This window comes from Tenrec ecaudatus, chromosome 2, assembly GCF_050624435.1.
Source record: "Tenrec ecaudatus isolate mTenEca1 chromosome 2, mTenEca1.hap1, whole genome shotgun sequence".
NCBI lineage: Eukaryota > Metazoa > Chordata > Mammalia > Afrosoricida > Tenrecidae > Tenrec > Tenrec ecaudatus.
In genome coordinates, this window is record NC_134531.1 from 81,702,244 (window position 1) to 81,718,210 (window position 15,967).

Sequence of the window (15,967 nt, forward strand, 5' to 3'; positions counted from 1 at the left end):
ACAATCTAGCAAATCTATTAATTCTACTAATTTGGTTGAAATGTGATGCAGACTAGCTGAAATTAGCACATGTCTCATGAAATAGACCAAAAGGTCATTTTCTGGGTGACATTGTGACATTTCCTTTCTTGTTAGTGATTTATATTACTTCCTATGAAAAATGAGCTATTTTTTCATAGACTCAATTATAAACAGTTGATGTCTACATTTTCTGTATTCATCATCAATGAATCAGTGGATACATTACAATGAATTCAATATAAGAGAATTTGTGATATCTTACCTAAACAAAGTTTGTAATAATTGGAATTAATATTGAGAGTGCTCATTGGTTTAGTCTATCACCAATGCTAAAATAAATCAGTACTTTCATGGCAATTTTAAGATTATCATAATTCACCTGATAGAATGTCACTAACTAGCTTCCTTTTTTGCAGAATCCCAATACATTTGTCTAATCTAAGCACAATTAAAGGGGAACTTATATAATTTGTTGAAAACCCAACTACAATAAAAATATAAACATATAAGCATCTCTTTTATTGGTAAACATAGCAAATTATCCTATTAATATTTGTAGTACAGTCCTAAATCAAGTGATGCTACATAATTAAAAAACTATTTAGAAATAATATATATATATATATATATATAATCTATTTATATTACTTAGGGTTTGCAACCAGTATATTAATATACTAGCCAAACTCACCACCATACAGTCAATTTTGACTCATAGTGACCCTATAGGATAGGGTAGGCCTACCCTGTGGATTTCCAGGACTGCAGCGCTCTATGGGAATCGAAAGGCCCATCTTTCTCCCACCAAGTGCTGGCGGTTTCAAACTGTTGATCTTCTGCTTACTTCACATTTCATAGTTTTATTGGACTTGGTTCACTACTATGTGCTTTTAGCAACAATGTCTTATGTGATCTATACTTACTCTGGAATCCAAGCATGTGGCAATTATCCTGTTTCAGAGAGAGTTCTTTGTTGAGGAAACTAGGTGACATAAGGAGTAAGGCTGAGATTGGTAAGATATGAAGTTTGAAACCACCAGCCTCTCCTGGGAAGAAAAGTGGAGCTTTCTGCTCTTGTAAAGAATTTCAGACTCAGAAATTCACAGACGCTGTTCTACCCTGTCCTGTAGAATCACTGGGAGTCAGCATGAACTTGATGGCAGCAAACTTGTTTTGTTTTTCCATTTCTTATAGGATTAAGGTTAGGTGAAGTCCTAACCTTAGTAATGTGGCTTGGCCACATTATTGTTTCTTTGGGGATTTCTTTAAGAATAGGAGAGGGTGAGACTTAAGAACCATGGTTCATTTTCCTTGGGGGGGGGGGGGGGAAGGTTAGATAGGCTAAAAGACAAGTCACGCCACCATCCAAACTATTCTTCAGTATATAAGAGCCACCATTCTGGATCACAGAGAAACATTTTAAGACCATTTGGAAAAACATGTCCAAGATCTCAGTCTGAAGTAGCTGAGACTTCCAAGATCAGATAAATGAGAGACTGTGGCAGAGGCTCAGAGGCGCAGTGCTGCCCTAGGAGATACCTTCGCCTCACCTAGCCCAAGACTATGGAAGCATGAGAGAGAGTACAGGCAGACTAGCTTCCTGGACCATGGAGGCAAAGGAAAAGTGACTGAGAGTGAGGACAACAGAGACTTGGATGCTGGCTGGGTTCAAGGTGTTGCTGGGGACCAATGGCTGTGTGTATTCTTATTGCTTGCTGATCCTGACTTGTGGCCATCTTTTAACTTCCCTAAAAAAACCCCCGTAATTGTGAATATTGTCTGTGAGTTCAGTGTGGCCTTTTCAGCAAATTATTAAACCCAGCACGAAAGCACAATGCCGAGGGAGAAATGGTAAAGAAGCCTGGTGCACAGAGGCCTGGCCAACTATGACAATATGGAAGAATTGGGTTCTCCTTCTCCTTTGGAGAGCAAGAGGAGGCCAGCTATGTCCACCGCCACCGCTGTTCATGACAAGAGGGACACTCTGTTTGCATATATTCATTCTTTATAATACTTGATCCTGTGAGATTAGACATTCCCCCAATTCACACAAAGCATCACAAAGAGAAAGAAAAAAGTTTCCTCTCAGTGGGTACTTAGGCAGTTTTTCTCTTCTGTCATTCATCTTACTTATTTCACTTTAAAATCAACAATTTCTCTTGTAGTTAACCAGGGAAAATATGATCTAAAAAAAAAACAACTCAGTGAATGAAATGCCATTTTATTTTTATAACAGTAATTAAAATCTAGCCCAACCATGTGTCAGGAACATCCAATCATGAATCTGAAATGATTGACTTTTCTTGCAATGTGGTCACGGAGCAGATAATTTAAAAGATAGGCAGCGTGACTTTATCGTTAATAGGTTTCTGGAACACACATTGGTTAAGGCTTGGTTAAATATTAAAGTTATGGACATCATCATCTATATAAATGACATTAGCACTCTTTCTGAAGTCTGAGACATGTCTCTTATGTAGCACTGCTTGGAATGGGTCTTATTTTTGCCATTTTCTATAAGAGGGCAAAATGACTGCATGATTAGCAGTATTTCCAGGATGCCATCAATTAGGTACAGTCACTTGGAAAGAAAACAACACAAGAACTCTGCTTGAAAGACTCCATGGATTTTGATCATATGAAAGAACCAGGAGAAATATGAAAGTAGTAGCAGAATTGAAATATTAAAATTGTTTTTGCATATTTAACAATTCTTAAAAGAATGAATCCTAAAACTTCCTAAAATGCCACAATTGGGCATGCAGTGGTGTTCATGGCTTCGCTTTTAACTGTTGCAATTTTAAAATTTTAATAGTTTTATTAGGGGCTCATACAACTCTTAGCACAATCCATACATACATCAACTGTGTAAAGCACATTTGTACATCCATTGCCATCATCATTCTCAAAACATTTGCTCTCCAACTAAGCCCCTGGCATCAGCTCCTCATTTTCCCCCTCCCTCCCCACTCCTCCTCCCTCATCAACCCTTGATAATTTATAAATTATTATTTTGTCATATCTTGCACTGTCCGACATCTCTGATTACATTTTTAAAAAAACCTATCAAACGGAAATAAACCTTTTTTAATTAGGAGATCACATGTGCAGTTGGTTCACAAAGAAATCAATGCCCAGAAGATTAATGATGAATTAAAGGAATATAAATGATAGGCATGGCTTTTCCACTGATGAGCTTTAGCACTGAATTCGTGCATTTTTAATTAAAAATACAGCTAAAATTTAAAAGTTCAGAAGTCTTAGCTAAAGATAACAATTGACATTTGGCTGCACAAATCAAACATAAAGGTATCTAATTCCAGTATTACTTGTAAGAATGCCAAACTTATTTTCAACAAAACACAAATCTAATAGTGTACAGTTGAAAAGACTATTTTCTCTTGAGAGGGAGACATTAGAATTAGTAACAATACAAGGTCATTTTGATTCCAGAATAGGAAAAAAAAACCAACAAAAGTAAAGGTGTAAATTTCATTTCTTCTGGAGATCTTAATTATGTTTTGACACAAGAAAAAATTGACATACACTGGATGTCATCCACAGAAAATCTGTCATCCACAGAAGGAATCAATAGCAGCACACACGTGATTTGATGAAAACAGCTTACAAGGCATCTTTAACAAAGTGATGGATAGGGGCTTGCACTGAATAGTACACCCTCAATCATGTAAAAGTATGTTATATTTTTGTATTCATGAGGAACATTGTCACTGTCAGTTCCTTTGTGTGAGTATTTCTAGAGTCTACCTCATTTTCTGAGTTATTTGTCAGGTATAAACTCTTGTTCTATACAACAATACATCTATCAAATTATAGTTGTGGGTAAGTTGAAATATGATTGGGGTATTTGAAATTAAAACTATCATATCAATAAAGAACGTGTTTAACTTTGTCATTAGAGAAGTGAAGTAGAGGGGAATTTTCTTAAAATTAATAACCTGAAATCTTCATGAGGGACTATATAAAAACATTCAGTCAAGGCTAATCTTTTGATATTAGGCATCCAATTAGTTTTCAACTGTTGTTGAGAATCTGAGGCTATGTAGCCACTTGCCTCTCTAACAGGGCATCAAACGGTTATGCTCTGTAGGCTCAAATGAGTAATTTGAGTTGTTCTCCGCATTCACTCATTCAACATTTTTTAATCAAATGGCTTCCATGAGTAAGGTATTGTGACAGATAGTTAATAAAGGGTTGGGGTGTGTGCAGTCAACAGACCTTCTGGAGTGAACAATGTAGCCAAGGAAATGCTGGTGAGGAAACTGTGGAAGACACTGGAGCATCAGGGGAGAATTAAGCAAGGGTTGGGGTGAGACGGTGCTGCCTCAACGCTTCCCAGAAGAAAACCAGCTGCTGTTGAGTCCCCTCTGACTCAGGGGGGTCCCATGGGTATCATTGCAGAACTGTATTCCACAAGGTTTTCGAGGACTGGCATTAAAAAAAAAGAGTAAAGTGCTAGCTCTTTCTTCCAAGGTAGCTCCGTGTGGAACTATACAGCCATACTTTTGATTACCATTGCAGAGTTGAGCCCCCTACAGCCACCCAGGGACTCCTCTCATGGGAAGCTTCACCCAAACAGGAGCTGAAAGATTTACGACATTGATGGCCAGAGGGGCCTGAGCAGAGGCACTCTGCATGCTTTCACTCCAGGAAGAGGACACTTGTTCAGGGATAAGACGTTAGAGACTGCGCTTAGTTTGAACAGCCCGTGCCAAAGTAGAAGAATGGGATAGGACATGAAACGGGCCCTTACCATGGAAGCCCATTGGTAATATATCAGGCATGGGAACCTTGTTCTGAGGTTGCTGGAAGTTCTCTAAGGGTTTTTATAAGGGAGTAAGAGACGGCACATTTGCAATGAAATGCCCTTAAAGTAGTTGGATCATTAGGTAGTAGTTGAGGTCGCCACAACTTGCCAAATCAGTTTGTAGGGCTGTGTAGCATTAGTTTAAAAAGAAGGGAGAATATATTAAAAGGAAGTAGATGGGATGGAAAAGACGTTGAAAAGAATTAACTAGAAAGTAGGAGGAAAGCAAGAGAATTATAGTGTGATGGCAACTCAATAAGATGAATGGATTTAAGAAGACGTGATATTTCACAACCACGAGTAGTGTATTGTCTGCCATGCCTGTGGCATCACTACCAGGTCACCTGATTCTTCACAGGCACTCAATGATTCTTGCTAAGGGCATGAGCTGCTGAACTGAATGACACACCCAGCATGCTGAGTACTTGGACGAAATAAAATAGCGTATCTGCCCTGTCTTCAAGAGACTCATGGAAGAGCAATAGGGGAAACAAAGTCAAAGCCAAGCACACTGCCTTCTAGTCTTTTCCAGCTGCAGGACCTGTACAAGAAAGAGAAGAGCTGCCCCATGAGGTTCTCAGGGCTTCACAGAAGCAGCCCTCTGCCTGTTTGCCCCTCGGTCCAGCTGAGTTTGAACCACCGCACCTTCGGATGGCAGCCCAGCATTTAGCCCAGGTACCCCCCGGGCTCCTTCGAGGCGCGTGGCAAGTACACTTACCCACGATGTGTGGTAACAAGCGAATGACTACAATGCAATTCCAGTTTAATGAAGGTCCAGGCGAGAGAGTAATAAAATAAGTGATGATTTCTATGTGTTAAAATATGAAAAAAATAAAAGGCTGGGCAAGTTAAAAAAAAGGACTAGGGTGGGCCTATGAGAAATTTTATGACTTGGTGATACTCGTTTCTGGTGTGGCAGATCTGGCTTGATACATTGCAACCTGCTGTTTCCATCGTTGTCGTGGTCTTGAGAAGGACAAGGGATGGCCATGGATTTGAAACTCCTGTACGCACACACACCCGGGAAAGCAGAGTGCGTGTATCTCACCTACAGTCCCCTCATTATGGAATTAAGCTGTCTTACTTTTATTTGCCACAGAAAACATTACCACATCCGTGCATCCTTCAAAAGTCCTCCACAAATAAGTGCATTTCAAGAGCCGGTTTTTGAAAAGCACTGCCTGTGACATCATCACTTCATGTGCACATGCTAACGAGGCGCTGCCGCTGCTGTCTCTCAGCCAGCTCAGCTATGAGAAAATAATCAAATTGCTACATTGCTTAGCAACCGCAGGTAACGAGCTAATAAGTCATGACTCGTGCTGCTTTGTGAACAATCTGCAGCCGGTCAGTGGCTTGATTTCAATGCAGTCTGGTTTCCTCCTGTGACATTTTCAAAACCAGTATTGACACAGAGCATTACAGTAACGGAGAGTTAGAATGCAAATGCTTTCATCATTGATGAAATTGACAACTACGTAGTGTAATCGGGTATAAGAAGTGAATCAAAGGAGCAGAGGCATCTGCAAAACAACATGAGAGCAAAAATAGCATCTGGGCCTGACTTCATAAGGAATTTCTACATTTTTATCTATTCAGCAAAGCCAGTGGGGAAATCACAATTGAATGTGGGAGAAGGTGTTGATTCTAACATTCACCTACCCAGTAGGCGATTGCCCAAGGAGTGGTGGGGGGTGGATGTGCACCAGTGTTAGGAAAGGTTACCTGCAGCCACTGTGACTGGTCGTTGTGCCCAGAAGTCCAGGCATTCACTTTGCCTTGTTTGTCCAGCCGAGCTTTCCTGGGTTCCCAAGTGAACATGTCCATGTTGAGAGTTCTGAAGATGCTGGAAGCAGTAATCTGATAATCTTGGATGTGTCCTGATTTCATCCCGAGAGGCTCAGAACAGCCTGAAAGAGAATGAGGACTCCATGAGAAAACCATCCATCATCCTGGAAGTCTTCTGTGTTCTTTCTGTTTCTGCAGGAGAAGATTAAGCACAATGCTATTCGTTCCACCAAAAAGAAAGCATCTAAATTCACAAGGAAAGCTATAATCAGAAATGAATCTGGGACAAAATTGAAAAACAAGATAGCCAATTCAGCCTATTTTGTTGGAATATATTTTGGGGAAAAAAAGGAAAATGAGACAGACAATTCAAACTATTTTACTGTGATAGATGATTCCGCAAAATGCAAACAATAGTAAAATGCTCTCCTGTCTCATTACTGTAGCCTCATGACTGCTCCCTGGGCTTCGACGGTTTCACTTGAAAACCGGGACATTTTCTCACAAAGTATATCAAGTGTTCTTGAATTTGGTTCCATTATGTCGGAAATGAAAGTCATCTCAGCATATGCCATTGTCACAAATTGTTCCCTGGTCCTGTGCTAAACGGGACAACATTTTGTATCCAAAGAGATGTCTGAGAACCTTTAGCAACAATTCTTAAAGGACCAACAGGGCTTACTCCAGAAGATAGGAAAGCAAAGGTTGCTCAGTGTAGACTGGGCAGAAGGTACTGGGCAAATGCAGACCTCAAGCTAAATGGCAAGATAACAGAAGAAAACAAGCAAATTACAGCAAAAACCGTGACCTGACAAGCTCACACTCAGAAACTCTGCTGTTTGAATATTTTTGGAGATTCTCAAATCTAAGACATACACCTTTAGGTTTAATAAGGTACACACTTGCCCACACTCTCGATCCGTGGCTAGGCAAAAGGAGCCCTGCATGCTGTAAACGGTTAGGCATTGCTTAGGTGTTTGACTGTCGACAGCGATTTTGAAGTTCCAGACAACCCGGAGCACGTCAGAAGAAAGGACTGGTGATCTGCTCTACAACACCATTGCCAATCCTGTGGAGTACCGTCTAATTTGACACGTGTGAGGATGTCACACGCTGCGATTGGCTGAGTCACTTCAAACACCAGGCTCCTTCATCTTTGCATTTTCCTCCACTTTCTAGAACTCTGCCTTTTCTAAGCAAACATGACCAAAAATGGCTTGGAGGGTTAACCAGTTCTATTTCTTAGCACAGGAATTTGGTTTCGGGGGAAAGTCTAAAAGGAATTCTATACTTTAAGCTCTATAATACAAACAGCTATAAAACTTGAATATAAATTCCAGGCGAGGAAAATGTCATAACAAATCTCAAGGATTCTACAAGTTCTAATGGTCTTAATGGCATGCTATTTATTTGCAGGCAGTTACTCAGTAATGCCTATTGTCTACATTACAGATGTCTGACTTGTTTTTCTGCACCCTCCCTCCTCCATCTTTGTAGAACGGCTTGTTCGGAAAGAAAGGTACAGGTAAAAGGAAATGTGATGGTATTCCTCCTTTTGTGACATAATAGCAAACCTAAACATTAGGCTAGAAAGAGAACACCTCTACTTTGACCATTTTTGCTTAGTCAGAGAATTAATTTCATAATCAATCTGTTATCTAGTAATTAACCCCCACAACAATGAATAATTATTTTTGCTCAAAGGATAAAAGGGTGAGTATTCCTCCTTTAATTATGGCTATGATCTACTTCAGGCTACACATCTTAAATCCTATCTCTTCTGGACATTTTAGATTTCCTTTATAAGTGTCTTGGGAAAAGATCAACTAGTAAAATTTTAGGCAGCCTGTAAGATATTACAGCAGCTTCTTGAACAAAATACGGCAGCCTTGCATTTTACAATGCTTACTGGATTCTGGAAAGCCATCTGATAGGTTATATTACTGTTTCTTCCCAAGTGCTATCACTAAGCCCTCTCCCAATGTACCTAATGCTACAGATTTCCCTTCTCATCACTGCTGCACAAGTAGAAAATAATTAACTCTTACTATTGTGGACAACATCTGAGCCAAATGAAGCTTTAACAATGAAATCCATTGTTTCTATAATGGCGTGGCCTTGCTCTTTTTCTTTCCTTGCATGAGATATTACTCTTTACTTGCAAGTTCAAAATTAATTTGTAGAGTTGAGAGAACACTGTTTCTTTTGAGAAAATAAAATCCGTCAAGTGTCAAGTGTAGCCTCCTGTCAAACTTGAAGGTAAGATATATTTACACCTTAAGGCCGTAGCTGTGCCATGTTTAAGTGACTGACCCTCATGCATCCAAAGGCTGAAGGACGGGGGAAGGTAAAGCCAAGCACCTGAAAGCACAGCGCTTAGAACAGACCTCATCAGATGGTGGCTTCCTCCGGACTGCTTTACGAAGGATGGCTCAGGGATGACACTGGCCCTGGTGATAGAGTGACATGCAAGACACACACTGCACAGAAATAAGACTGCCGAATTTACTGTTCGTCCATAACAAGTGTGAATGACCAAACCAGGGAAAACATCTCAGTTAAGATCATTAACAGCAATAAAACCGTGTGCTGGTTGCTTCATAAAAGACACCCATAAATAACATGACAATATGATTTTTATAACAGGATCATTCATCTGGCCCACATTGCTGTCGTTCCTTTAAATGTTATGGGCTTGTTAAAAAAAAGAAAGAAAAAAGTAGTTTTTAAATAGCAACTCTTATATGCTTAGAAGTCACTCATGGTGCCAGAAATAAATCTCAGAAGGGAAATGGAAAGCATACACTTTAACCTATAAGCAATCCCTAAATCAATACAAAGCACATAATTGGCATTCTGCAAAGGTGCATACTCCTATTTAAAAATGGTCTCAGTGGTAAGTTTGATAAAACGTTTTCCTTATTTCAAGGATGTACTAAGAAGGAAGCCTTTCTTTTCTTACTTTCTTCATTTTTTTTATCCTTTATAGTTGTTTGAGAAAAATCATTTCAGGCCACTGGGGCAAAGGCAGCTTATACATTTGGATGCCAGGTATATAAGAACAGCAACCGACAATCTAACACAGTAAAACGTCTAGACAAGATTTTCTATTTAGTTCACAATCTAGCTATATTGAAAGGGGACCATCATGAGAACAGCACATTAAGGCTTCATCCTTAGACCTAGTCCTGAGGCTCCTGGAGGACAAGAATTATTTACCTTCAAGTCCTTTGATATATTATTTTTTGAGATGGATGAACACTGTTTGTACAATAAGCAGGTCTATCACTAAGAAAGAAAGATCCAAGAATGAATTTAGAGAAACAATCTCAGTTCTGAAGTAAAGCTTCCTTGGGAGAAATGATAAATTTGCATATTTCACAAAACCTCAACCAAAAGAAGTCAAGATCTCCTGGTCAGTTGACAAAAATAAAGTTAATTATAAATCAGAATCACTACCAAAATCAATAAGACACATTTATTCACATTTTACAAAAATTGCCAGTAAGAATTGCTATAATTCTGTTGACCACATAAAACCTCAAAAATATATTGGCCCTTTAACTTAAATCATTCTGCACCACGTAATAAACATTGTCATTCTTACTTGCAGCACAGCGATTTTCACAAAGAATGTCCTAGATGTTTTGTAGCAGAAATGAACATCTATAGATGTTGAAAATTTGTGTTTTAGTAGTAGGATACAACTCATGTGAAAGAGCTTTCTGTTTGTTTGTGTCCTTTAATAGGATATATAAAACAAACATTAAAAAACAGCAAAACACTTCCATTGAGTTAATTCCAACTCATAATAACCCTGCATAGGGTTCCTGAGATTTAAATTCTTTATAGGAACAGACAGCCTCATCTTTATCCTGCACAGTAGCTAATGGTTTGAACCTCCAACCCCATGCTTAGCAGTACAACATCTAACCCAGAGCATCACCACGGCTCCTTTTAAATATGACAAAAATCAAAATCACTGCCAGTTCAACTCACAGCAGCACAAGAGGATGGCACAGAACTGTCCCTGTGAGTTTTTTGCGAATGTAAAGCTTTATGGGCTCAGAAAGTCTTGCTTTTCTTCTTCAGGACGGGGTTGGGTTTGAACTGTTGACCTTGTGGTTAAGAACCCAACACGTGACCCACTACTCCATCAGGAGTCTTTCTGTAGATAATGTGAGACTCACCTGAGAGCTCACAGCCGAGGAGTTCCATTCTTAAAGTGCAGTGCCTTCGACACACTTGAGGATAGAGCCTCACATACTGAGCTTTGATAGGCGGTGTGAAAGAGTTAGCGTAGGGGGTATTATTGTCAACATTTCCACGGAACACCTGTGTGAGGACATAATAAGAAAAATAAAATTATTAATTACGAAAGCTTCTTTACACAACTCATATAATAACCCTTTGCCATACCTAGCTTCATCTTTCATGAGCTAGATAAAATGATTTGGGGCACTGGAGCATTTCGGAAGCATGTTGCCACCAGCAGTGAATAGAAAGATCATAGATAAACTCTAAAATGTTGCAAGCCTTTTGGCATAGGGTGTATTCTGTACTCTGATGGGGCTGCCAGTGTTAAGAGAAAGCCCTGAGAACAGGGAGTCTCTCTCTCATCTCATTCTTCTTGAAATATGAGAACATTACATTTTTTAGCTTAACTTGGGTTCCTTTACTCATTTTACTACTTAGTTTTTACAGTTATTTTTTGTTAAAAACCAACCTTTGTGATGTTCTAACGCTATGGTCTGACACATGGAGATTTCTTGAATTATTATCCTAAATCATTAGATAAATTACTCATCTACATAAAATGAAGTTACATTTCTCAAAAAATACGTACTAAAGTGAGTCATTCTAAAATTCCTTAGATATTATCTTTACTTGACATTGTATATAGCCCGATAACCAGAAAACTTTATTTAGATTACTCAACAGGATAATTTTTACAATCTAAAATCAAATGCATTACAGTCTAGGCTAAAGGCTTAACTTTAAATAGGATGAACCAAAGTGTTCATATTTTTTAATACAAATCTCAGAGTATCACTGAAGAATTGGTAATATTATATGATGACTGAGCCATTCATATTATATTTACCTCCACTTTTATTCTTATAAAGAGTAGTACCCCAGGTACAAAATTATCAAATATAAAGATATCAAATGCATCTTATGCGTGACCTCATCCTTTTTTGCTTTTAAGATAGTAGTTTTGATAAACCATTATTTGATTAAAGCCAACTGATATTTTTCAAGGCAGTAAACTAAAGCTGAAAAGTCTTATTAAAATAAAACAAACTGTCTTACACAGGACCCTACTAAGCTGTGACAAAGTTTTTATAGGACTCTCAATTAAAACCTCAGAAAATCATAAATGGCCATCATTGCAAATTTGGAACTCTCATTTAAAATTCCTTCCTTGTTAACATTATTTGCCCAATTTTTAAAACACACAACAAATTATTTCCCACTATGTAAGCCTTTGGCTGAAAACACACTTGATAATCAATAATTAACCAAATAATTCCGAATTTAAATAAATTAAGTTTGCAATCCGTCTTACCATGTCCTCATTGGTGCCTTTCGCTTTGTACATTGTCCACGTCTTCCCATCATTGCTGTAGGCGATTTTGTATGATTTAATATACTCTGGGCTCCCAATCCTCTTGGCTCCTTGGGTGATCACACCAGTAACTCGCATCTTCCTTTGCAAATTTATCTGTGGAGAGAAGGCAGAATCGGTGATAACCATGGTGCTCATGACAACAAAACAGACAATATCTATTTACCATCACAGTATAGTTAAAAAAAAACAATATAAAAGCTAATAATTTTGCTTTGAATTTTTATATCTATATAAGCATGTATTATGTTTAACTGGAAAACTGCTCCTATTATGACATTTTTCTAAGTATAAAGAGTTTTAAAAGTCATTTGGTTACTTATGATTTTATCAACTGAAAAACAGAAATGTGATTTTATCCAAATAATCTCAATGCCATTTGTATGAATTTCCAATGCTAACATGATGGTTAATTTGTCTCCAGAAACAGAATCAGGCTACAAAACTTTTCATTTACAGTAAACAAGAAACTTGCACTGAGATCTTTTAAGGAAAACAAAGGCATCAATCACGACGATGATGAAAGTAAACAAAAATTCACCACAAAAACCCCAAAAGCTTCTTTTCTTGTACTTTCTGTTTCGTCCTAGGCTCTAGGAGCACAGTCGACATTGGTCAGGAGGGTGTACGGGTTCCTTCACCACATAGCTGCTCTTCTATTCATCTTATGACATACAATTTTACCACAGGCTGCTTTAAGGGAGAAAGATGCACTACTCGCTTCCAGAAAGATGTGCAGCCTTGAAATCCTCTGGGAGAGTTCTGCTCTGTCCCACAGGGTCACTGCGAGGCAGACTCCACTCAAAGGCAATGGGTTTTATTTTACCTCCTTATTTTTTTTCCTACTCCTAAACATCCTTCAACAAATTCTAATAGTTCTCTAATAAAATTTTACTATTTTTATTTTATTTAAATAGAGCACCCTTTTGATGTTTTCCATGTACTATTTAAATTAAGTTCCTCAAATTAAAATAAAACAAAACTTTCCTACATTTGATAAAGATAACAAATAATCTAGTCACTTTAAAATTCTTTGTTATTTATATAATCTCAGTCCAGTAGAAAGACACTATTTCTATTTCAATACTCTTGCAAGACTGTTATAAAACTCTCCTCTCTGGCAATATACATTTTAAATAATATGGAATGTTTTAAGCTATAATTGTGGCAGTTACATAATTTCAAGTCACTTGGAGATATATAAAAATGTAGGGGTGATATTTAGCCTGTCAATCAGATCAAAGCTTGGGATTCCTCCATGTGGATATGGCCTTCTCATCAGGAGGGCCCTCAGAACCCTCCCCCCCTTCTGCCTTCACCCTCCTGCTGGCTGACCCAGATAGACACCAGAGCCACTGCCATTGGATCCACTTGTCGGCTTATGATTTTCCTGCATTCTATATCAATACACATGGCTGTGTGAGTCTGAAGAGGGACTTATGGACTAGTATAGGATTTATGAACTTGAGGTGGACTGGGATGGGATGTTTTCTTGATAAATAATTACTTTTGATATAAAACCCATATATATATATATATATATATATATATGAATGTCTCAGGATTTGTTCCTCTAGTCAAGCTGGCCTAACACAATAATATTAAAGCAATAAATCATATATAACATCTTATCTTCCAGAGAAAAATGGAAAACCATTAAAATCATGAAAAGCTGTATGGTTTTCCATTCTCTGATTTGATTCTAAGAGAGGATATTTAAGCAAGTACAGAGTGCTTATTAGGAAATCACCCCTTCTACAATCAAAGTTTATGTCACATACTCGCAAAGTTTACAATCAGAACTGTGAAAGCGATCTTTAAAGTTTTTCCCAACTTGAACAAACAGTATGTTTTCTTAAAACATCTGTAATGCTTTCTCCCTCCAGGGTATATAGATTTTAAACTTGTTAGGAGCACAGCTGGACCTTGCCTGTAGTCAAGGTCTTTTTCAAGTAGGCTTTTGGAAATTGGCAATGTCCTAGGGAAGGCAATCTCCTCGTCCTTTCTGAGTTTACCAAAGTTAATTTTCCCTCTCTGAGCGTCATGAAATTATTCTCCAATGTCGACTCACAACCTGTACATAAAGAAAGTCTGGGACTCCGATGAGATTAAGAACTGGAGTGAAGTAGTCTCCAGCCTTTACCTGGTGTGCACGCTCCCTCTTTCTATCATGCAATGCCAACAATATAAATAGTACTGAGCCCAGGATCCTCCACCCATCCCCCCACCCACAAACACACACAATACTGATTGATTCAGATATTCAATATTGATTTCCTTATTTTAAAACTCAGACTTCAAGATAATTATTGACACGGAAAAGTTTATGTCATTCTTGTTCAGGAGTTGAAGTAAGATAACTCCCCTCCTCCCCCATAAAGGTGCACTGTACTTACTCCCCTCAACTTTGACCTCAGTTGATCCGTCAAAGACTGATCTTAGAATCTAATTGTGAGATAACTTCTATAAGAAACTTCATTTTAAAATATTAGGCAAACTAGCACATTGCTATAGAATTTCACTATTGCTTAAATATCTACATGCGAAGGTCATTCCTCTTTTAAAATTTGAGACTCTTCATAAGTTAAACTCCCTGTGTCTAACATGGACAGAAGGCAATTTAGACCACATAGCTCCCTATTCTGTATGCCGGATTTCACCTTTGATACTAATGAATATTCCCCTTTCAATGATATTTTTACCTTGTTTAAATTAAATTTTTTATAATCTTTGTATAAAAAGAAAGCATGTGAGTCATGAAAGCATCATTGTTTAAATTCTTGGCTGCAAACCAACATGTAAGCTGTTTGCACCCATCAGTTGTAGAGATATGTGTGGCATGTTGCTGCCAGAACAATTAAAGACTTGGAGACACACGTGACAGCTCTGTGTCCTATAGAGTCTCTGAATCAGAATGGGCAGGATGTCAGTGAGCTGAGCTTTGGTCGACAGCCAAATTATTTCTCCAAGATTTTGGGCTGATGAGCTCTAGACAGACTTTCTCAAGTTTAAATATCAGAAGTATAACCAACGTTTTAAAATTTCTATTTTCATTTAAAAATCATTAGAGATAATATTTTCTAAGATGTTCCTAATATGTATTTAGAAAAATGGAATTCAATAGTGAATGATGAGAAATCATGTGTGATACATTTTTTAAGTAGCTATTTTAATTTTAAATCAGGGCAATTTTCACTAAACAACAACAAAAAACTGATTTATAGGACATTGATTCTAGCTTTATTAATAATTTCTCTACTGTACTCTCACTAGCATTGAGTCTATGCCAACACATAGCACCCCTATAGAACAGGGCAAAATTGTTCCTGTGAGTTTCTGAGACTTTAACTCTTCACAAGGGTAGAAAACCCCATTTTCTCCCTCAGTTTGGCTGGTGGTTTTGAATTCCTAACCTAGAAAATTAGGAGCACAATACATAGCTGCTCCTCGGTTTTAGACTTTTGAACTCTCTTGTCTCTAGACTAATTAAATTTAGACAATTAAGAACTCGATATAAATGGGCTACAGTTTCACCAACAAGATCAGACTCAGAATTAAGATTAGGAATCTGTATTGATGCAAGAAGCACACTAAGCCTTGGGGAAAGATTCTATCATTATTGGAGAAATATCACCATAAACACCTGTCACATGTCTGCCCATTCCAGCATTATTTTGTGACCATTCTGTAAAAATGACACT

The 15,967-nt window shown here is 38.0% G+C and overlaps 1 protein-coding gene across 1 annotated transcript in view; it reads right to left on the reverse strand.

The window, feature by feature from the left end:
• Positions 1-15,967, reverse strand: part of EDIL3 (EGF like repeats and discoidin domains 3) — a 401,517-nt gene that overhangs the window by 118,959 nt on the left and 266,591 nt on the right. Inside the window, exons 7-9 of the mRNA XM_075542664.1 lie at positions 12,207-12,362; positions 10,828-10,972; positions 6,575-6,759 (exon numbers count right to left, since the gene is read on the reverse strand). Coding sequence (XP_075398779.1) covers positions 6,575-6,759; positions 10,828-10,972; positions 12,207-12,362 — 486 coding nt within the window. The remainder of the gene's footprint in view (positions 1-6,574; positions 6,760-10,827; positions 10,973-12,206; positions 12,363-15,967) is intronic.